Here is a 23,302-nt window from a genome sequence, read left to right as displayed (position 1 = left end):
ATTCCCAGATCTTTTCAGGTCGGCGACCTCGTCTGAAAGAAAGTCAAGCCGATCGGCGATGTGACCAAGCTGGGAGCTCCTTGGCCTGGGCCGTTCAAGATTGTAGAGAAGCTCCGATCGGGCGCCTATTACCTCGAGGATGAAGATGGACGGAAGCTAGAACGACCGTGGAACGCAAATCATCTCTAGCCGTACCGAGCTGGGTGAAAGGTGTGTCATTGTAACTCATAATATTCAATCTTGCTATATCTTTTGACAGCAGGAGTAAAATCAAAGGAAACCAAGGATACGAACAATTTAGGCCAAACGAAGACCGTTGAGCGGCAACGTTAAATCCCCGAGTCGGACCGACGTTTATAAACCCCCCGGCTCGAAGTCCGTCGAGCGGCGACGTTAAATCCCCGAGTCGGACCGGCGACTATAAACCCCCCGGCCCGAAGTCCGTCGAGTGGCGACGTTAAATCCCAGAGTCGGACCGGCGACTATAAACCCCCCGGCCCGAAGACCGTCAAGCGGCGACGTTAAATCCCAGAGTCGGACCGGCGACTATAAACCCCCCGGCCCGAAGTTCGTCGAGCGGCGACGTTAAATCCCAGATTCGAACCGGCGACTATAAATCCCCCGGCCCGAAGATCGTCGAGCGGAGACATTAAATCCCAGAGTCGGACCGGCGACTATTAACCCCCCGACCCTAAGACCGTCGAATGCCGCTCAGAGAGAATGCTTTCGAAGAAGTAAACAAGAACAGAATCGAAAGTTATATTGACTCGTCGTATAAAAGTACATAGACAAAAATGGGCTAAAAGTCAGATAACGGCGGATAATATTAACTCGCGGAACGGCGAGCATACAGATGAAACTTCAAAATCTAAAGACGCTCCTCACTCCAGGACATCAAAGATGGGCTCGAGGATGGTTTCCAGCAGTCCGGCCAGGTCTTCGGGGGGGGGGGGGGGGGGGTGGATGTCGTCTCCGGGAGATGACCCTTAGCCTTCAGATAAACAGTTGTAGCCCGGATGACTTACTCAAAGGCCAGGACCAACCGATCGCTCAACTTCTCGCCAAATTCGTCCGAGCGGAAATAGTTCTGCCTCATCACCGCGAAGCGGCCTGATTCCCCGTCTTGGTACTCCTTTAGTGCAGCTCGGGCAGCTTCGAGAGCGTCTTGGAGATCCTTCTTATCTCCTTGAAGTTTAGCTTCAGCAGCCGATTGGCTATCTCGCTCTGTGGATAGCAGGTCAGTCAATTCTTGGACGCGCTGCTCCAGCGCTCGGGCCTGCACATTCTTTGCTTCTAAATCAGAGACGACCCTATTCTTTATGTTAGTCGCCAGCTTGATCTCCTGGTCGTGAGACTTAACTCGAGCTTCAAGCCCAGCTACCCTGGTTTCCAGGGCAGAAGACTTGTGCCGCTCGGCCGCAAGCAGTTTCTCTGTTTTGTTCAGCTTGGACCGAAGCGTGGCGTACGAGGGCCCCTGAGCAGGCACCCCTCCAGAAATCTGAAGTTTCTTCAACTCTTCCTCCAGCGCCGCCAAACGGTTGCTGACCGCGATGTTCTCCACCCAGCTCTGCACTCGAATGAAATAATATCAAGGAGCGAGCAAAATAATTATATAAGAGTTTGAGGAGCATACCCCAGTAGCCTGCTGCAAATGACTATCACCGAGCTGACCGGGGGTCATTAACGTCACACGGGCCCTTGCATCCTCCCATATTTTGGCGAGCGGTCCGCGGATGGTGATATGATGTTCTGGGGCAACTGGCCGATCAGCCGCCAGAAGAAATTCTTCTGTGGGGAGATGGAGGATGACCTTAATCACTCGATGGCTGCTCGGATCAGATTGGGCTGAGGCTGAGCGACCAGACGACTCGCCGAGCGGAGTAGAGATTATGCCGGAGCGCCTAAGCTGAAGACGAGCCCGAGGTAGGGAACTGACGAGCTGCGCTTCAAGGGAAGCCATCGGCAGATCAAGCTGGGAGGGAGTTCGGTCCGAGGAGATGGCCTCGACTGAAGCAGGGGCTAGGTTGACTGCTGCAGAGGGGGCGCCAACCTGCTCTGTCACCGGTTCCACAGATGTAGCTGAGTGGGTGTGAAGGTCCGTCCGGCGCCGTTTGCGTATCACCAGTGGGGAGTCCTCGGCCGAGTGCCCCGCGTCCTCCGACGCCGGATGTCCGGCAGACGAGAAGGCATCGCCGACTGTTTCGGTTGCAGGGAGCCGAACGACCAACTCTCCAACTGCGGGTGGAGCTTCTTCACTTTCACCCTCGTGTGAGCCGACCGGTGTGATGCCCAGATCGGCCATCTCCTTAGCTGTTGCCGCCTCTACCTCGGCAGCCTTCAACCTCATCTGCTCAGTGGCCTTGGCACGCCACATGATGTCGGCTGCATAAAAGAAGAATAAATCAATTAGACCAAAAGGAAGGGGGCGAGGAAAACGCTTACCCATGCTGCTTGGAAGCTTCGTTCGGATTGGGCTCAATCCGAATATGTACAGCACACCCTCGCAAAGTAGCTTTGTGGATGTTGAATCTCTGCCCGACCAGCAGATTGGCTGCGTGGAGGTAATCTAGCTGGCTCTTGTATTTACCAAGGTCCGGCGGGGTCAGCACGGTGGTCTACCATTTAGTTCGGAAAGGTGGCCGCTCGGGAAAACGAAGGTAAAAATAGTTCTCCTTCCAATGTTTGTTCGAGGTCGACATTTTGTCAAAGAAAACAAGACCGATCTGCGACTGGAAGAGGAAGGTGCCCCACTCAGACTGTTTGGGATAGTAGAAATAGTGGAAAGTCTTGGGGACTAAGGGGATGCCGTGTAGCCTAAAGAGGACAACTACCCCCCACAACAACCGGAAGGAGTTTGGGACGAGTTGGCCGAGCGGGAGGCGGAAGTAGTTGCACACTTCAAGGATGAACGGATGAACAGGAAAACGTAGGCCGGCTATAAACTGGTCTCGGAAAAAGCAAATAGTGCCGATCGGAGGGTCATGTGGCCGATCGGATGAGGTAGCTAGTATTAGTTCATGGTCAGAAGGAAGTTCGAAGGTTCGGATGAGGCTCAGCGCTTCCCTCTCGTCGAACCGGCTCTCCGTGGTGGTATACCCGAGGCTGGGGACGAGGTCGGACTGGCGAGAGGAACTGGCCATTACCATGACAAGGGCCGAAGCAAAAGAAGGCAAGGGTTGACGAGAAGAATGGCTGGAACAGTGTCAAAGGGGGGCACGAATACGACGAGAATGCAAAGAAAAACGCAAAAGAACTGAAAGGAGAAGGACAAAGGGGGCCTTACAAAAAATATGACCAAAGGAGGAGGCGAGGGATCGCCGGAACGCAGAGAAACGAGTTCGCCGGAACACTGAACGAGATGGAGTAGAAGCCTTCGGATGTGCACACGAGATAACGCGAAGCGGCTGGGGAAGAAGAGACATCCTTATAAACGTTGGGCTCGATCGACCGGAACCGTTCGATCTAGGTCACGGGATCCGAGGAGCATATCTGACTGCCGAATTCGAAAGGCCAAAGGTCACATCAGCCCTGACAGCTCGAGCGAGCGGTGACGGCTGCGCGACCACATGGCGCCCGCTCACGGGTCGCATTTAATGAGCACCATTATGCGGGTGTGGTCGTGTGTTCAGCCTTAATGGCGGTGATTTGCACGAATTCCGAGGAGATTCTAGGGATATCAGTGTTGACCAATGCCGGAGCGGCGGGACAACCGCTGGCAAACAAAACTTTCCAAGTGCCAGCCTGTGTCGCGCCGATCGGCATCACCCGCTTGCGCAGTCCCCGATCGGATAGACACTAACATTGGTAGCCGAGCGGCAGGCATGTCACCAAGCCAACGGTCCAGTCAGTCAGACTTGCCGCCTCCTTCGACTAGACTTGAAGGGAAGACACGTGATCCGGTGGTAAGGATCGGGGGCCCACATAGGAAGGGGTCAACGACACGGGAGAGTCAAAGCTCCGCCTGAGGGGGGAGGAAGTCACCTTGCCGACCGGCCGGAATAGATCCCGTGCCGGCACGAAGACAGCTCGACCTCGGGTCGAGCTTCCGACGCTCACAAGCTCCCTTATAGAGGAACCGCTATGCCGAGTGGCCAATCTGCTCGACTAAACTGCAGAACAACTGGCTTGTACCCCGTCCGAGTATGTGACCGAGCGGCCTCCTCGCCCGGTCCGAGGTGCATGTATACCCGAGCGCCCTGGAGGCCGAGCGACCAGCCCGTCCGGCCCAATTAGAGACAAAAGGCTTAGAAGAGGACAAAAGGGGCAGCTAGTGATATCATTCTCGAGACACCTGCCGCCGACAAACAGCATGGTCGGCGGCCGGGCCGTACCGAGGATCGTACGGGGGAAGTTTCCGCTGCCGTGGCAGAGATATGCTCGAACAGTTGCGGTATGGCGTCAGACACGCTTTTCTGACGCAGTCATTCTGAGGTATACTTTGAGGAGCATGCACACCTCGGGAAGCGTGCATGTGCCTCTACGGGGTCCTATATAAGGACCTCCCGAATTCGACGGAGGTATGATTTTTCTCCTCATCTACTGTAGCCACAGTCTCTCTATTCTGCCTCTGTTTCTTCTCGTCATCGCCTGACTTGAGCGTCGGAGGGTCGTCGCCGGGAACTCTTTTCCGGCCCGACTTTGTTGCAGGTTCGCCGGGAACTCCTTCCCGGCCTGACTTTGTTGCAGGTTCATCTGAGGTCTACGTCACTACGGAGATCACCCGGGGGCAGCAGAGAGCGCCACGCCCCCAATTTTCATCGACTCAGCGCACGAACAAGATCGGACAAAATAATTAAAAAAAATTAGATATTTATATAATCAACACCTAACCACAACAAAAATAATTAATAAATTTTAAGAAAAAAAATCTATTATATATATATATATATATATATATATATATATATATTCGGATCGGATATCAATTGATCCTTCATAAACGTATATATATATATATATATATATATATATATATATATATATATATTCGGATCGGATATCAATTGATCCTTCATAAACGCATCCATTCGGTCAGATATAAAATGCTGCGGATTCAAATTGCCATAGTGAAATTTCGGCAAATTTGTAAAGCAAAACAGCACAACAAGCAAAACACAGTCAAATGAACTGTCATTGTCACAAACAAAGCATTCTTATTGATTAGTTCTAGTACAGCGTCATCCAAAATTGCGTATGATGCACTATCAGAATTAAAACAGAGGGCTCTTACAAATGTTCGTTTTCAAACTAATAATTAAAAGAATCGAACTGTTACTCATTGATTTTTATGCGCCTGTATACAGCTCGGAAAGTTTGACCTCCATTTCTAGCAACCTTCTGACCTTCTTCAGTTGCAGAAGTCAGCAACTTAACAACCGGGTCCGTTTCAAGTTCCTCCTCAGGAACTTGTTCGAATAGAGGGTGATCATCCAAACAAGACCTCATCCAATCTCCAAGTTCCTCGACATCAGTAATTGTGTATATGATACCTCCTACTTCGAGCGCATAAGCATATTCATCAAGAAGTTGAAGGCTGATCACTCTTCGTCGATGATTCTTCTCCTTAAAATGGGGGTCTGGAAATAGAAAGAACATCTTTGACAGTTGTGCTTTCTCAAAATAATTGGGTAGGTATTTCATGGAATTGGTTCGAACTACAGAAATATTCTCGTATTGTCCAGGATTTGTTGAAGCTCTCAATGCCAAGATCCGCTCTTTCACATATTCAGATACCTATACATAACAAATTATATTAAAAGAATAATCACACTTAATTATCAATATAAATCTGAAAGGAATAGTGATTCTTACCTTGTCCCTAAGTTCCATCCCTAGCATTAGAGTATCTGGAAAGAGAGGTGATAAGCCAACAAGCAATCCACCAAAACCACAACCGACATCAGCGAATTTTACTCTGGGAAAAGGTGCATTCTCATTTTTGTGATGTTCTCTGCTTGATGGGAAGAAGTGAGGATAGTGATGTGAGTAATCAAACTCAGCGGGACTTATGGGTATTGGGAAGTGTGAGTCACTAAGAGGATTGCTATGTGCTCGTGCCCGATAGAACCGCTTCCTGGGAAGGCGGCTTGATTGACTTTTAACACGTGTGGTAATGACATGGCCTGCCATTTCAACCGTTTCAAAAGCTAACTCTATGTTGTTATCGAAGCAATGACTCCTTGTGTCTTTTAAAACTTCATTGACATTCTTAAGATATTTGAGGTACTCCCTTAGATGCACACCTGATAAACCAACAAGAAGTTACCTTACACTCTTTTAGCATACACAGTTAGGAAGATACATAAGATACACTATAGCATGAAAAATTCCGAGATAATGAATCAATATAACCTTACAACCAGCATGAAAAATAAAGATATCAAACAAATTCAAACACTCCAAATGAGCCAATATAGATCTAAATATCACAAGAAAATGAAGAGAACATGATAAAATAGAACTATTGAAAATCAGGATATGCATGAAAGATGGATTAGGCAAAAAATAAAAATAAAAGGATGAGAGAACGAGATGATATACATTTTTATAGGGTAACAGCAAAGAATCACAATTCACAAACTTGTAATTGATTACAACTAAATTCAAGGTCATTAGATAATTGCCGTCAATTGAACACAGATGACAATACGACATCATTCCCATTATTTAAGGTTAACTATATGCTTATCAGGCCATTGAACTTGTGGTTATTAAGCCAACTGCATGGTGCTATTGACAGATGAATGACATATATAAAGTTTCAATATTACCTTTTGCAAATCGGATGAAGTGAACAAACTGAAATGAAGTGAGAAAACTATTATCTTAAATAAGGATGAAGAAATCAATCCCACCAAAATTAACTAAGTCGGCATATTTGAATTGGCCCTAACTGGTAACCTTATTTTCATTACATCTTTAACCAAATAATTTGTACAGACAATAGCTTATTATTACCATTAAGAGAATACAATTGTAGTCTACATTGTTCTAAACTAAATTTTCTTAAACTGAAACAGAGTGGAATTCCTAATTCAGCAGTATCTAGTATTATAGTAGTGCTCACAATTTTGAATTACTTCGAGTAAAAGTAATTATTTTGACAAGAAGCATGGAGGAAAAAAAAATCAAGTTTTTTTTTTTTCGACACCGCAACATTTCAACTATCTATTAGATAATAAAATACATTAGCAATATTTTCTACTACACTTTTTTTTATCAACAAGGGAAAGTTATCTATCCTACCTCTAAATCTAATAAAGACTCTCTGTTGCTGGGAATCCCCAGACGACGCAGCAGTCCGGTGCCGAAGATACACGAAGGCTCTTCGCCGAGATCAGGGGAAAAAAAGGTAACGAAAAACTCGAGAGAAGCAGGAGAAAGGTTAGTTCGATATATTACCGCCTGATAATGCGGTTTCCAGAACCTTCTCCAATGCCTCGCCGCTGCAACCCACGTCGTCGTTGTCGTCGTCGGGAGCGAGAACGTACAACGATCTCCTGAGGCTAGGGTTAGAAGAGAGCGGATTTGGGGATTGCGGGTTATCGGATTTCAGATTCGATTTACGGGTTTAGTATGATTAGCGGATCCGGCTCAGCGGGTTTCACCGCCATGTTTCCTCCGCAACCAATGCACAGATTTTGTTTATATTTAATTCAATATATAAATAAATAATATTAAATAGCTTATTTAACTGAATCAATAAGTTTATGAATATAAATTACTAAATATTCATAAAGCTCGCTTATTAAGCAATTAAATAAATTTTAAAATATAAATTTTTTAAACAAATCCAATACAAACTGATTCTAAAGTCAAACTTAAAATCATTTAAAAAATTTCTAAATTCTTTACCAACTGAAATTAGTTTATTTTAATATTGACCATGATCACTTCTAAATAATTTTTTTAATCATTTAGTCTGAACTCTTTGAAAATTGAAAGGAAACTACTTAATCAACAATAATATAAATATTTTTTAAAAAAATTAGGCCAACCGAACCGTATCGGTCTTCAATTCACACGATAGGACCGGTCGGTTCCCGGGTTCTTTCGCAAGGCAATTACTTATGGCTCGAAAAAAGGTCGGGTGAGAAGAATAAAGAGCACGGTTTCAGTTTCACATGGCTAAGCATCCATCAAGATTTTGCCCATCACTTGTTGGCCTATTCTATTGCTAAGAGTGCTTCGGAAGAAGACAAAGATACCAAATGGATACATTGATTAACTACTAGCTCACTACATTGTGAAGTGTGTGAGTGCGGGTCCACTTTGACTAAGCTTTATCGGCGAGGACCGACCTCTCGACCCGCCGATTTAGGACCGACGGACGAGATCATCGAGAGCGCGACGAGGTGGACCTTGTTTACTCCTGATCAAATGAAGTGGATCGAATCCATGTTTGCATGGCACAGGAGGGAGGAGTTGAATGCATGCTGATTACCAATTGAATGCTGTCTACCGGTTTGCAAGCTGCAATCGAAGTCAAGACTTCAACCTTCTTCCGACAAACATTTAAAAACCTAGTTGGCATCCTCAATCAACACATTTGTTTGACTTGGCTCAAATGTTCTTTAGATCAAAAAATATCAATCAAAGGTAAATAAATGTCGTAAAAATAATAATAATAAATATTTCTATAATATTTTTCATCACAACTTCCCCATGCAGCCAGCCAGCCATCAGGGCAAACTGACAAAGCGCTTTGGCCATTTATTTTTTTATTTCACTCTCGTATTTTAATAAATTACACTTTACTCCCAAACTTTGCTGGTACCTTTATTTTGAAAAGCCCTCGAGGTTTCAAAACTATTAAAATGGCCTCTGGAGTTAATTGAAATAGTTAGTTATGAGGGTGCAAATTGCAATATTGCTGTATATATCGAGAAACAAAATGTCCTCCTGCAGTTCGTCGTCTCGCCTCTTCCTCTTCTTCGTTGTTGGCGCCGCTCTCTGCTCTTGAGGGACTTCTTCTTCTTCTTCTCCATCTCTGTGGGGGGTTTCGGTGCTCCATCATGATGGTGAGGAAGCCATGAGGAGGCCATGCCGCTGGACCACGCCGCCTGCTGCGACCTGCTCTGCAGCGAGGACGCCAGCGAGCTCGCCGACGACAACGGCGGCGAGGCCGCTGCGTGTCCGACGTACTCCGCGTTCCCAGACTACTCGGACGAGTCCATCGCCGGGTTCATCGAAGCCGCCGCGGACTACTCCCCCGCCCGCGACTACCCCGACCGCTTCCGCTCCAACTCTCTCGACTCCTCCGCTCGCCAAGAAGCCGTCGCCTGGATCCTCAAGGTTGGCTCTCTACCTTCCTCCTCTCTCTCTCTCTCTCTTTGTCTCAGCGCACGTTGGATCGGTCACCGCCCTTTTGACGAATATTTCTTGTTCTCTTCCAGGTGCACTCATACTACCATTTCCGTCCGCTGACGGCGTATCTTTCCGTGAACTACATGGATCGGTTCCTCTCTTCTCACCGTCTGCCTGTGAGTTGATTTCTGCGATTCAAGTTCTGTGTTTTGTTTGAATACAGAACAGATTTCAGTTCTCGTGATTCGAAGGAGTGAGCCAAGAACTAAACTGTGACTATCTTTGTGCTTTGGGGATTTTGCTTGTTCAAAATAGTTTTTCCCCCATTTCTCCAAGAGAAAAATAGAGAGTGTCCTTATGCTCGTGGGGTGAATGCAAGATATACAAACTTTGATTTTGATCATTATGTTCCTTTTCCCCATCTTTGTACTCCTAAGATTTTTTGATAGAATGACAGTGATCATTTCCACTAGGCAAGGGGGGCTGCTTTATAAGACACGGAAGGTCCCTTTTGTATTAGATGAATAAAATAGGGGAGAAGTGGAGAGACGATAAGAGAATAAAAATCATATCATCCAACAACAACAACAACAAATAATGAACAAGGTTTCAGAACTGTATTACTAGTAGTGACATGGAACTCTGTCATTATTCTACGATCATTCTATTTGTGCAGCAAAATGAATGGGCATTGCAACTTCTCTCTGTGGCATGCCTCTCTCTGGCAGCAAAGATGGAGGAGACATTGCTTCCATCTTTATTAGACTTGCAGGTAATTAGATTTGAACAATGGTGTATTGGCATGCAGTAAATTTATGTAAATGCTTGTTTGATCGATGACTATTTGCTACACTTTGTTTTGATATGGGTAGGTTGAGGATGCAAAGTTCATTTTTGAGCCTCGGACCATTCTCAGAATGGAGCTTCTTGTGTTGACTGCATTGAATTGGAGGCTCCGATCTGTGACGCCTTTCACTTTCATTGATTTCTTTGTACACAAGATCGATCCAGTAGGAAAATACACGCGATATTTGATTGCCTGGGCCACTGAAATTACGCTCGCGACGATGAAAGGTCGTGTAGTTGTGATCTCATTGAGTATGATAAGGCAATGTATTGTTCTGGCTAATCTGAAATATATGGTGTAACAGATATACGTTTCCTGAGTCACTGCCCGTCATCACTTGCTGCAGCTGCTATAATCCGGGCAACTGATGAGATTAAGGGTCTGGGTTCCATTAACGCGGAAACTGCAGCATCTTGGTGCATAGGATTGACCAAGGTATGAAGTTTGTGTGTTGAAAGAGATCCAAGGATACAATCTAATTACAAAATGTTTAGTATCACAATTTTCTTTCTCTAGGAAGGGATTACGAACTGCTACCAATCACTGGACAAAGATCCACATATGGTACTTTCACAACTAAAAGTGGCCTCGTTGATTGACAGTGAGCAAAGGGCCTCTTCTCCATCTAACAAAAGAAGGAAACTGAACAACTGCCCAAGGTTGGACAATGGGCAGTAGAGCTGATAAAATCAAATAAAATTTTCCTTTTTCTTCAAGGGTTTTAGGAAGAACAGCCAAATGTTGCTATAAGGTGTAGGTTTTTTTTCTCCTTCTTCTTCCTTTTTGGGATTTGCAGATTCCTCATCATTTTTCAGAGTGGGGGAGGGGCTGGTCTGTGACAATGTGCTATTTTTTTGTTCTTTTTCTTGAAGTTCTTTCATTTGTGGGGCTTTGCTATTGATGCATAAGATACAGTAGCAAAGTGTTTCAGGTCCTCAAGGGAGGGGGATCTGATCTGCCATTGTGGTTTAAAAAAAAGTGTGAAGGACAGTCTTGTTTGTGTAGGTTGTGGGTGTTACCAAAATCAATGCCAATGCCTGCATTGATTCTTGACTGAAGGACATCAGCTGGTGGGTCTTCGTGCTGGTAACTTGTTCATGGGCAAGCAAGACTACAAACTGTCAAATTGATGCCTGAGTCACGGTCGGCTGGACCGGCTGATCAGTATTCTCCTTGGCCTCTGATATTTGTTTCCTGTGTGATTGTTCATATCAACCTGGAGGAAGGTGTCTGTTCATCATACTTCAGGCTACACAGCCTATGGTTAAGGCTGCTATGCTAATCTTCTTTGTACAAAGGTCTTAGGGACCTTCTGAATGTTGTGTTATTCTAAACCAATAAAAAGTTTACATCTCTTCTGTTTACTGTTCATGCAAATGGAGATTGAAGTTGGTAATTTCAGTGAGCTGAAGAATCTACATGTGAGGTTTGGTGATGCTAGTGCTAGATGCACTCGTCAGATGTAGACATCCACTAGAGGTAGCTGTCTGGCTAAGTTGGGTGACAACTTTCTTCCATTGACACAAATTTTGAGACAAAAAAAGGGAATCACAAACAATGTCTTTATCCTTGTGATAATCCATGAGTCAATATGCACAGTTTCAGTATGAGCAGTAGTATCACTGCCCTTTCTGCCACTCCAGGGACAAGGCAATACTTTCACGTGTGGTGTTACACATCAAATGTGTGCATTGTAGCAGACAACGCACAATCTGAACAGGGATTAGGAATGGCATTAGTGAATCAGAGATGAGGAAATTATCTCTTTTCATCCATAATCCATATCAGATTGATACTACCCTGTAATTAATTTACTTAGTGTTCAAATTCACAAAGGAAGTTTCTCTAGTACCAAGTGCAGCAGCACCAAACTTGCACACACTCACACAGAGATAGACACATTTACTAGTGTGCTAACAGAAAGAAGCACCCAACACACACATGCTTTTCTTTTTCCACTCTTTCCTCTGGCTCCACAGAGCAAAGGCTGCTTTCTTCTCATTATGCACCGTCTTCTTTTCCCTAAGTGAGGAATCCTATGAATAAGCCCAAAAGCCTATGACCCTAAATTCACTTCCCTCACTCTAAGGGAAAAGATCTGGTCTTGGGAGTCTCTCTGGGGATGCTTGGCAAAGGGTGGTGCCTGTGGCCGTGGGCTGATGATAAAGGGAAAGCTTTTATCTTTTAGCTTTTGGCACTGGCCTGCCTCTCTCTCTCTTTTGGTTGCGAGAGCTGCCTAGCTCATGGTGTTGCTGTATGTGGAGTCAAAAGTTGGCATCATGGAAGAATATTTGGACATGGTGGTGGTGTTTTTAAGGCTCAGTGTGTTCTTTGGAGGCATTCTTCAGATGAGCCCTTGCCTATCTCCTTCGTTCTATGCGTATCGAATTCTAGTGCAAATCTCTTCACTCGACTGGACCGCACTGGTTTGTGTATTCCATGTGGGTCGTATAATTAATTATCACAAGTACTATTTGTTAGGTTAGGACCAGCCTTCTCAAACCAGACACTCCTAGAAAGCCTAATAACCTTTGGCATAAAATCATATTGTGAAATCTCTGTCTCCTCGATAGAACAACAAACAAACAAAGAAACAAGAGAAAGATCAATAGAGCAAACATTGAATAAGGCAGACTGATATCACATTTTGTACAAAGAATCTACAACACCTATGAATAAAAGTGAGAAATCCCACAGCTTACACTCTTTGGGCACCAAAGAAATTCTATTCAAGAAGAAAACTAATATCACAATAAGTTCTTTTTAAATTATTTTTACACAGCCTCCAAAAGCATCTCATAACATCTTCTATGTTTCACAATACTCCGTAAATAAAAAATTAACAGTCTTAATTGATAATTGACATCATGCAAAGCTATAAAGAAAATCACAATTAAAAAAATTTAAAGTAAGGTTTATTTGATACTCAGATCATAGCTAGACCACTTGACCCTATACATCACACTTTACTTCTTTTGCTTCCTGTCATTATTTTGTGCACAATTGCTAAAGACACTTTGTTTGATGTCAGCTAAAGTGGACTCTTGATGCCCTTATAATCTCATTTCGAAGAAGTGTCATGAAGCCAACTCATTTTGTAAATTCTAGATAAACTGCATCAAGTCATTGATGATCTTGATACCATTCCACAAACAATTGCAGTACTTGACAACAACACCAACCATGACTTCACTTAGGCAAGGATTATTTATGAGAAATTTCAATCCCGCTGAAAGAAAAAAAAAAAAAAAAACTAGATCTTGACCATCTTAAGTTTGATGTCATTAGCACGAACAAATGGAAAGAGAAAAACATCACAAGACCATGAACAAATTGGATTTCCAATTTGTTTTTCCATGAACGTATGTATTCCCACAACTCCTACCAAACAAAATTTCAAAATAGTTCTTTCTTTCTTAAAATGAAATCAGAAAAGCATTGAAAAGAATGTACCAAACTTTCTTTACCTTCTAAATTATAGATATTGAACACTACTAATTTGAATAAGCTCTGAATTTCAGTTAGAGATGGATGAGTAATCTCATATGCAAAGAACAAATTTCCGAGAGAATTGGAAAAATAAGCACAGTTCAGAGTCCCACAGCTTAATGTGCTCAACTGTCATAAAGAACAACACAGCATCTAGTGACTCCAATATCATCATGTCATCGATGCTGTTGCTGTTGTTGTCTTGTATGAGATAAAACTGCAAGTAAGATTTTCTTCCGAGGACCCTATAAGCAAAACCACTTAAACATCACAATCAGTAAGAAAAACAATTCAAAACTTTCATAATCTCTAGGGAAAAAGACTGAAAATTTAAGACATTAGGAGACAGGATATTAGTACTGAGGTTTATCTCAATGGCAATCCTCCAATGCACGTAAATGCAACATAACATCCAATCAATAGCATGAACACGATTGGAAAGCAGCTAATTCAGCAAGATGCATATCAGTCAAATTAGCTGCTTTTGAATTCTGACAACAAAAAAGGTATCCCATTGTAATCAAAGTGTCCTCCGATGCAAATGGAGAGTTTTCATATATCCTTTATCCCATAAAGACAAGCCATGAGGCAACTCATAATTTCAACACCAAGTAAAAAGGCAAAGGAACTCATATATCACTAGCTAGACTACGTACCCCTTTAATGGTCGATCAGGATAGAAAAATCAAACTAGCAATTGTGCCTAAGACAACAATTTAGTTCTGTTAGAAGCAAGGCAGTGTTAATGTCATTTCAGAAATCTCAAGAAAAATTAGGTACACCCTCAGGCTCCCATTTTTATTATCTCTAAATTCATTTAAAAAAATAATCTTGGCATACCTTTGACTGGGGATTAAAAGTGAAAAACCATACAATAATTATCAAGGGGAAAATCACTTAGCTTATATAGATATCCCTTATTATATTGTAAATATCAAGTAGCCTCTCACCATCCTAATCTATCTCTCCACCTTTTAGCCTTTCGTAGGCTACACTATTTTAGTGTATTGGAGTAAATATAAAAAACTTCATATGGTTACTACTCAATAGCCACCCTTTTGAAAGTAATCAATCATCCCACTTGAGTGTACTTCCATCACTATGGTAAAATTTGAAATCACGGTCAACAAGTGATAGCAAACAACAGTACTTAAAAGAACTGATAAGCAAATTAAAAATTTTTTTACTTGGATTGTGGATGGCTGAATAAAAGAGTGGATGGATTGAGTTGGATGGTTCAGTGACGAGATGAAAGGATGTGATTCAGTGTTCCCAGTGTGCGTGCTTGAATGGATAGACAAGACAGATAAGAATCCTTCCTTGATCAGCCCAATTGATTAAATGATCAAAATGAGAGCAAATAATAGCTGAGAGAAGATAGTAGGCATCCACCAGTTACCTAAGCTTCCAAGCTGGAAAATAGTAGGAGGTTTGTCCTATCAGCAACAAAAACAGCTGAGTTCCAGCCATTTAATTTCTGATGATCATTTAACTCTCTTAAATTGTGTTAATATTCTTTGGTCTGTCTCCAACTTTCACATCATTACCTTAATAAAATGAACTAATCTACAGAAGAAAATCAATGTTCAAGAAGGTACTCTCTTTCTCTACCTATCTAATTTGGAAAGTTGGAGTATCATATATTGTTGCTCTTGAGATGTCAATACTATATGCCATAAGTTGTTGCATTGAGCTGATTTTACCTTCATGTGTGATCTTTGCTAAATTAGAAAAACTCTATACATATTTGAGATGTTGAATGGTAAGCTATATATGCCCAACCAAAGTTCATACATGCTTCACTCAAGATAACCTGGTCTTATTCATTCACTCGTAACCTTTTGCTTCTAAACTTTTCTTCCCAAATTTCAAATCTAAATAGCTACAGGGTGGAATGTAAAAACAAAATAATGATAATAATAAAAAAGATACTGACATTTGACATATAAACTCTGGAATACCAAAATTTGTAGTTTAGTTAACTGCAACATCACCAATTAGGGAAATTCTTTTTTATATAGAAATTGTTGTCCAAATGATGCAAATAGTTCAATTATGTTTTTAGTTGGGCTCAAAAAATAATATCTATTGAATTGTAAATACATAATAGTAAGTGCAATAAAAGGACCTAATCATTCAACTTATCGAGTATACTCTAAGGAACTTTGTGCAAAATCTGGATACAGTGCCAGCAAAGAAGATAGAGCAAGAGATTTACAAGTACCATAGGAATTCCCAATTCTTTGAGGTCATTGTCTCTCATCTGCCTCAATGCTGTCATATCCACCTGAAACCAGATGTAATATTGAGTAAAATATGCCCAATGAAATAAGTTATTTCAAACTTAAATATCATTTCTAATGAAGAGTCACTTAAGGAACTTTTCATAATAAAATGTGTACCAAAAAATGGTTTAAATATTAATATCCAGTACGGGGTTATACTTGTGTTGGGACTAAAATGCGAATAAAGTTGTTAACGATGGTGGTTTATATTGCAAAACAATGCAATTAACTAAACAATTTAATTTGCCCAAAGAACGCAAAAAAAAACAATTTCAAAATGCTTAAGTCAGCAAATGCTATTATTATGAGTGTAATCGATTCAAGCTGAGCTAGAGCTTTATTTAACGAATATCTTCATGGCTCACGAGCTTATTCGAGCTTTTATCAAGCCTAAACGAGCTTAATAATATAAATTATAAATTTAAATATTCATTAAAAACTAAATTATATACTTAGAGAAAATTATAATATTCTTATTAAAATTTATAATTTTATTCTAATAAATAAATGTAATATATTTGTCTATATTTTTCATAAGTAGAGTATAAAATTTATAAATTCAATATCAAAACTATTATTTTTTGATTTAAAAGTTGATTCATAAGCTTACCAACGAACATGTTCACGAGCTAACGAGCCGAGTATTGTGAAGCTTGAGCTTGGTTTGTTTATCTTAACAAGCTTTTACATAATTGAGTTTTTATCAAATCTTAAATGAGTTTTTATCAAATTGAGTTTCGAATAGCTCATGAGCGGCTTGGTTTATTTACATAATTAATCATTATTTAGAGATAAAAGCGCAGTTATGTTGCGCGCTCCAGGTGCGCGCCCTCATGCGCACCTAAGGGGCACCTGCCCACATGGGTAGGTGCTCCTCAGGAGCACATGCAGGCGCGCACCGAGGGGTGCACAGCATACCAAATCATTAGAGATAATAGTTATAACTACATATAAATTCCATTTTAGCAAAAGCAGTCAACACATAAATTGGTGAAAGGTACAAAAAACAAGTCTCGTGGAAGATATTAAATTTTAGTAAATTATGTTGGCAGCTTAAAAATACATTTCCTATCAGTGCCTTCCAAAATAAATTTTTAAGTATCTAGAAGTTAGCAGGAACACACACGGATAGGGATATATATATGCACATGTTCAAAGAAATTCCAAGCCCCATTCAAGTAAATAAGATTTTCTTTGCATATACAGATATACCAAAATGACATTTAAAAGCAACACATGAAAGAAACTAAAAGATAATTTGGTAACAAGAATTTCATGCAAACATTACATAGGAAGTAAATTCTAATGTAGTACGGCAAAGCAATCAAGAAAAGAATAGCGTCAATGTGTCATAATCATGAAGAAAATTTATCATCTTATTTAGCACCATTATTGCAAATAATCTAATGAAAAGGGGAAACAACACCAAGTATGCACCATCATGAAGTACATGAAAAATTCAACAGATGATAATACCTCTTCTGCCTGAAAAAGTATAAAATATTTTCCCAGACCCAGTGATTTTAGCATGTCACCAACTGTCAGAGGTTCCCCGGGCTGAAGAAAGCAAGTAACATTTTATAAAGGGATGTTTGGCAATAATTATATAATCAGGCAAAGTGCATAACATTATTGCAGAAAAGACAACTGCAGATTATTATAGAGTTACTCTAGCTAGTCCTGACATGTAAACTCCCAAATCAGTTAACAAAAAAATCTTCACACTATGCGCATATAGCAGACTAAGACTTGGTTTATTTGGTGATAAAATAGAATCACAAAAATTCACACAAATCATGAATCCCTTATATAGTTATTTCCCCTTCCCCTTCTCTTATCCCCTCCAAGATATGCATCCATGTTAACTCAACCTGAGGTGGAGAGCACAAGGATTTTATCATATGTCTCATATTCACCAAATCTTAGTAACTCGAATAAGAGGTGCCTAAATTCACAAACAAAATAAATAATGGAATGTAAATGTGAATTTTACAAACATTTAGCTATGACAAGCACCTTGATCCTGTAACTGTGAATGTTATTGAGATAAAAAACTACTTTATCAACAATTGTGGGATTATTTTACTACTATACAAAGGCATGTCAGCAATAAATTCAGATGCACCAGGTTATATGGTGAAAAGTACTGAGACACCTACGTACACAACTCATTGACAACATGAAAAACTTAAAAAATCTATTAGGAAAGATGCTTTCTAATTTATATGGTGCTTAACCAAGAACAAATTGTAGTGTCTTCACAAACATTTCAAATATTAGAATCAGTAATCAATATAGTTTGTTGTTGAAAGTAAAAATTGAGTGTTTAAAGTGATACTTGTAACAAATTTTGCATCATAAGGCACATAAATCGACCGTCAGACATGGGCGGTTAAGATTTACACAGAAGCAGCTTAGGCATGTATCTAGACAAGCATAAGCTTTCTAAATAGGCTACATACCAAAAAATCAAAGCACATGTATAGGGGAGAAATTTATCAAGTACAAATTGCATCATCTTCAACAAGGTTTGAAGATATTAGATGTGTACTAAGATGTAATTTGTTGTCTAAAGTTAAAAAAAGAGATAAAAGCAGTGCATATAACACATGTTTTGTGTTATCAAGGCACATAGATTCAAGCCTTAGTTATGGCTGTTAACATTTTAAAAGAAGCAGCTAGAATGAACCTGGACAAGCATAATTTTTCTAAAAAGGTTAAAACTAGCTATTTATAAAATTAATTATTGTATTTGGAATGTGTAGATAAAGAGTTAATACAAAATATCTCGATATATTTCAAAAGTTTAGGAAAGTTTGTGTATAAGATCAATGCAAAATATAAAAATGGCCAGTTACACAAAACTCTCCCATAATATTCAGCTATATTTAAATATTAACTCTAAAATTAATGATATTGTGGTCAGTAAAGCGGCCAGAGAAATTTTCAAAACTGTGGAGAGGTATGATGCGGAAAAAAGGTGTGAAGATAGACTAATGTAATGTAACACATATTTCATATACTATTGGTTTCCAAAAGCCTTATCTTTCTGACAATAGATCAAATGCTGCATCCTGAAATAGAATTTCAAATTTCATATTTATGGACCAAAAATAAGGGGTATATATAAGGGGTAGCAGATACAACTAGCTATTTCAAATGCTTCAATCAGTCATAAAGCATGCAATATAGAGGGGTATATACTTGTTGTGTAGCCAACAAGCTACTCAGGAAAAAACTATACTAAACAGTGTGAAATAATCAGTCAATCAGATTCAAATGTTTGGGGTTCTCCTAGCAGAGATGCAAGTCAAAAGAATGTCAAAATAATGAGAAGCAATTCTTTGGAGCTAAAGACTTACCCCAAGTTTACTTCTATGCACAATAGCTCCTGGTGCAGGAGTTTCAACTACTGGCCTTGCTTTATCTACAGGGGTAGTTTTGCTGATATAAGTAAGAGATCTAGAAGTGTCGCCAACTAGAGAATTTGTCAGATAACTAGGCCTAGATGCATCTAGAGATCTCATCCCAGATGCATGTTGTAGTTCTCCATATCTTCTTGAATGAAACATATGTCTTGGAACATTGATGAACCTATCTGGAGAGTTATTCCTTGGCTTATCCAAAGCTATTGAATAAGACTTTCTATGTGAATCCAATTCAAGCAATTTATCTGCACTTCTTGCATTAGGTATTCTTCTACCAAGGCTAGAGGCACTTGATTCTTTTGGCTGTTCTCTAGCATCAGATCTGCTCGAAGTATGTATACTACGAGATAGCCTTTCACGCAGGTCAATATCACGTCCTTCAGTAACAAGATGCCTTCTCCGAGATAAATTTTTCTTTACAAGCTTCCACCTCAAATCATCTTTACCAACCTGATGGACTTTACACATTAATGTACCAATAAATGAGCACTAACAAAAATGAAGAAAAACAGTAGTTGACAAGTACATTTAAATAAGCACAAGATTCTATTTGCTCGCCCCTTGGCTTCTTATCAATGAATCTTTCAGTGTGACCTTCTGTCCTTTGACTGTAAAAAAGGAGAAACAATATCACCCGACCAATGCAATTTAAATAACATTTGATGATTGAATAAAATAGATGAAACATCAGAAACTTGTTTCATAAGCTTAGGTTCAAGAAATAACAATTTAGTTCATGAAGCAACTAATGCGAAGCTTGGCAGCTAATAACCAAATTCCAAGGTGCAAAGTTTGTATCTGCTACAACCTCCAAACCAATAAACTTAGAAAGAAAAATGTATGATCCCGTTTTAAGATAGTCTATGTGTTGAGGTTTAATACATTAGTTCGGATGTCAACACTAAAACAACAAAACACCAGAACAAATCAAAAGTAAATAAAGAGTTAAGCTCCTGAATTTCTGATGAAGCTAAGAGCAGAAAGGGTATAAACATTAGACATCATAACAACAATCTTTTTTCTATGCCTATTGCCAGCACAATTGCTAATACGAACTTACAATCTTTAAAATTTCATGCCCTGATGGCAAAGCAGAACTGAATAAAATATTAAAAATATGAAATTTGATCATAAAAGACAGTGCAAAGAAGATAAAGCTAATCATGTATCCAAGAAGAAGCAATACCCAAGCATTTGATATCTGCCGACCACACACACACACACACGAGGTACTCTTTATCTAAATATCTATTCCTCAAAAGGCACTTTTATCTAAGTAGATATGTTATTTTGTCCCAAAATCCTTTTAACACAATATTATTTCTTTCATAACTGAAAGAAAAGAGCAAACCGTTTGTTTTCATAATGACCGCCACGTGAATTGGAATTGTTCATATTGCTCTCCAACCTTTCTCTCACTGATCGCTTGCCACCTAAGGCATGCAAGTCATCATCAGATATAGGTCTTACTCTCTTCACAACCTACAAATGAAAGAAAAGCAATCAAGTTAACCGATTATAAATTGGTGGAAAGATTCATTACATTGACACTTGAAACTGAGAAACAGAGAAATAAAGTAGCAAGATAACTAATCTAATTCCTCATCATTATACAACATTACATTCCATTATTCACTTACTCACCTTTATACTCGCAACTTTCCCTGCCTCAGCACAATGAAACTATGTAAGTATGAAAGACCAAAACCCTCCATTCATTCAATAGGACCAATCGGGTAAATCTAAAGCTTCAATAAGAACAAGAAAAAGATTTTGGTTACGACCCCTTGCAAAGTGTGGAACTGGAGGATGAGAAAAAAGGGTAGTGGAAGAGGAAGACAAAAATGTGGAGTGCAAAAAAAAGTTGAAAGGAGGAGACAGAGAAGTTAGAGAGGGCAGAATAAGTAGTATTTTCTTCAATAAAATTTTTTATGATGCCACCGTGGCATTCTTTGTCATCCTTTTCTGTTGGGTAAAGTTTATATAATTTTTAAAGGTTGAGTAGCCATGTTTTATTTTTTTCAGGTATGAATTTGGTGTTTGTGTGCCTAACTCCTAAGCATCACCTGTTACATGTAATCATCCCTATGAAAGGCTTACCTACGAATTCAGAAAAAAAAGCAGCACAGATAATGAAGACATAGGCACCCCTTGCTTCATAAACGAACTCTATGGTAGTTTACAGGATTATACGAACCAAATAATATTAATTTGAACCCAATTATTTAAGGAAACATGATTCCTTGCCAACATGGGGCCCATTTCTAATCTGGCTAGCTTATGAAAAACTATAGAGCTCCTTCAGACTGAGATTGGAAAGTCAAAGAAAGCAATAAATACAATTTGCATGATTTTCCAGGAGAATCTTAATTGTTTTCTGATAGTCTAAACCTGAGTTTAGGAGTATTTAAATACTTAGAAAATATTAAAAAATATCAATTGCTAGATTCATGCACCCAAACTTACAAATAGACTTATCAGCAGTCGCTTTGCTAATTGATGATATGGAAGGAAAATTCATCATTAACAAATACAAATGATTTTTGTTCATTCATGTTAAATACGCATATTTCATTTCTTAAAGGGAAAAAAAGGTATTGCACCGCCAAACATTCAGCAGAACTGCCAGAACCATATTATATTATGCTATTGATTAAAAGGGCAATAAAGCCTTCTCAACAAAGTGGCCAACGATGATTGCTACATAATCTCTGTAGCAGTAGCTCTCTGCAGAAAGAAAAACCTCAACATCTAGTTTAACAATAGAACAAAACAACATGGACTTAAAAGTTTACTTTATGCATACGATGTTTGAAACACATGTAATAAAGATTATCTGACAAGCAAAAACATAAATATTTATATCCATGTGGCTTAAGGTCAAATAATTATCATGCTCATGCAACCAACTTAGCTAAAACTTTAAATAAATACTTGGTAGGAAGTGTATGAAGGTCACTTTCCTTCACCAAGGTAAATATGCTTGGAAAGATTATCGAGGTACTCAGAAAACCAACAAAAAAAACAAGACGGAATCTTGCTACTAGTATCTGAATAACTGTCACCATTCAAATGAAATGCGAATTTTCTTTTGAGAAAAAAAATAATCAAAAGGAGCCATTATATCAAATTTCTCCATATTGCGCATGAGACGAAAGACACCGCACTGCCAATGGCAAGCAGAATCAATTACAACAAGACTGAACGACATCACGCACGAGTTATTCGCTATCATCATTTGACCTCGCAATCTCAAAGCCGAAAGCAAGGACCTCTGATGTAATGGCAGGGAGATGGAGAGGACGGGGAAGAGAGGTTTACCTGACCGCTTTGTCCCAGTGTGATCGTGACCTGCGACCGAGCAGACATCCTTCTGTTCTATGCTTACCCTTCCCCGCTCCTCCTCGGCTACTGCTCTCCTTTCTCTGTCTACCCCTTTTCGGGCGGGTCGAGTGGCTGGATCCTGACCCTAAGAAACCAAGACGATAATACATCAGGCTCTCGCTCTCGATCTTGCCAGAGGCGGCGGAGAACGACAAGGGTTGCAGGAGGAGGCCGGGAAGAAGGGTCGTCGGATTTACCTCGATGATCGCCCTCCCTTGGCAGGAAACAAACGACGACGGTAGAGAAAAGCGTCGAAAAAAGAGAAATCTACTATCCCGATTAACTCGTGTGGAATTTCCACTTTGGTGCTCATAATTATAGAATATATTACATCTCACCCAGGAGGACAGATCCTCTGGTCCGCAATTTGCGGACCAGGGGATGGTCCACTATTGTAGATCGTTGATTTTGATGGATCCTACCAATTTAAAGGTGGGTTCCATCCAAATCAATGATCCTTATATAGTGGACCATCCCCTGGTCCGCAAATTGCGGACCAGAAGATCCGGCCCGCTCACCCAGTCCACAAATTATGAGGAAAGCTTTGTGGCAAAAATAAAATT

At 40.4% G+C, this 23,302-nt stretch overlaps 3 protein-coding genes across 4 annotated transcripts; 1 reads left to right on the top strand and 2 right to left on the bottom strand.

Moving 5' to 3' along the window:
* Positions 1-5,133: 5,133 nt before the first annotated feature.
* On the bottom strand, positions 5,134-7,518 carry LOC121989957 (tRNA (guanine-N(7)-)-methyltransferase-like). 2 transcript variants are annotated; one of them, XM_042544260.1, is made up of 4 exons: positions 7,402-7,498; positions 7,246-7,325; positions 5,812-6,242; positions 5,134-5,733 (listed from the first exon to the last, which is right to left on the bottom strand). In XM_042544260.1, exons 3-4 carry the CDS (start codon positions 6,127-6,129, stop codon positions 5,272-5,274), a joined length of 780 nt encoding a protein of 259 aa, XP_042400194.1. In that variant the 5' UTR covers positions 6,130-6,242; positions 7,246-7,325; positions 7,402-7,498; the 3' UTR covers positions 5,134-5,271. The 2 variants fall into 2 exon arrangements, with proteins under 2 accessions (XP_042400194.1, XP_042400189.1); XM_042544255.1 differs by lacking the exon at positions 7,246-7,325 and having other exon boundaries at positions 7,402-7,518.
* Positions 7,519-8,916: 1,398 nt separating this feature from the next.
* On the top strand, positions 8,917-11,530 carry LOC121989945 (cyclin-D2-1-like). The gene is made up of 6 exons (XM_042544249.1): positions 8,917-9,294; positions 9,396-9,482; positions 9,983-10,078; positions 10,179-10,380; positions 10,458-10,588; positions 10,670-11,530. The coding sequence occupies exons 1-6, from the start codon at positions 9,043-9,045 to the stop codon at positions 10,829-10,831; spliced, it is 930 nt and encodes a 309-aa protein (XP_042400183.1). The 5' UTR covers positions 8,917-9,042; the 3' UTR covers positions 10,832-11,530.
* Positions 11,531-13,591: 2,061 nt separating this feature from the next.
* On the bottom strand, positions 13,592-23,039 carry LOC121989936. Its single transcript, XM_042544240.1, has 8 exons — positions 22,937-23,039; positions 22,677-22,824; positions 20,707-20,837; positions 19,882-19,963; positions 19,290-19,805; positions 17,404-17,484; positions 15,867-15,929; positions 13,592-13,887 (listed from the first exon to the last, which is right to left on the bottom strand). Exons 2-8 carry the CDS (start codon positions 22,722-22,724, stop codon positions 13,819-13,821), a joined length of 990 nt encoding a protein of 329 aa, XP_042400174.1. The 5' UTR covers positions 22,725-22,824; positions 22,937-23,039; the 3' UTR covers positions 13,592-13,818.
* Between the last annotated feature and the right edge of the window lie 263 nt (positions 23,040-23,302).

Source organism: Zingiber officinale, chromosome 1B, assembly GCF_018446385.1.
Source record: "Zingiber officinale cultivar Zhangliang chromosome 1B, Zo_v1.1, whole genome shotgun sequence".
Taxonomy (NCBI): Eukaryota; Viridiplantae; Streptophyta; class Magnoliopsida; order Zingiberales; family Zingiberaceae; genus Zingiber; species Zingiber officinale.
This window is presented reverse-complemented; position numbering and strand designations above follow the sequence as displayed.

Bases quoted from the DNA above. Each gene is read 5' to 3' on its own strand.
- LOC121989957 (XM_042544255.1), bottom strand. From the start codon at position 6,129: ATGGCAGGCCATGTCATTACCACACGTGTTAAAAGTCAATCAAGCCGC. The intron at 5,734-5,811 runs GTAAGAATCACT...TGTTATGTATAG, and splicing joins GGATGGAACTTAGGGACAAG to GTATCTGAATATGTGAAAGA.
- LOC121989945 (XM_042544249.1), top strand. From the start codon at position 9,043: ATGCCGCTGGACCACGCCGCCTGCTGCGACCTGCTCTGCAGCGAGGAC. The intron at 10,079-10,178 runs GTAATTAGATTT...TGATATGGGTAG, and splicing joins CATCTTTATTAGACTTGCAG to GTTGAGGATGCAAAGTTCAT. The intron at 10,381-10,457 runs GTCGTGTAGTTG...ATGGTGTAACAG, and splicing joins TACGCTCGCGACGATGAAAG to ATATACGTTTCCTGAGTCAC.
- LOC121989936 (XM_042544240.1), bottom strand. From the start codon at position 22,724: ATGTCTGCTCGGTCGCAGGTCACGATCACACTGGGACAAAGCGGTCAG. The intron at 19,964-20,706 runs GTTTGCTCTTTT...CCTTTTTTACAG, and splicing joins GGTCATTATGAAAACAAACG to TCAAAGGACAGAAGGTCACA. The intron at 17,485-19,289 runs GTAAGTCTTTAG...TGCTTTCTTCAG, and splicing joins TGCATAGAAGTAAACTTGGG to CCCGGGGAACCTCTGACAGT.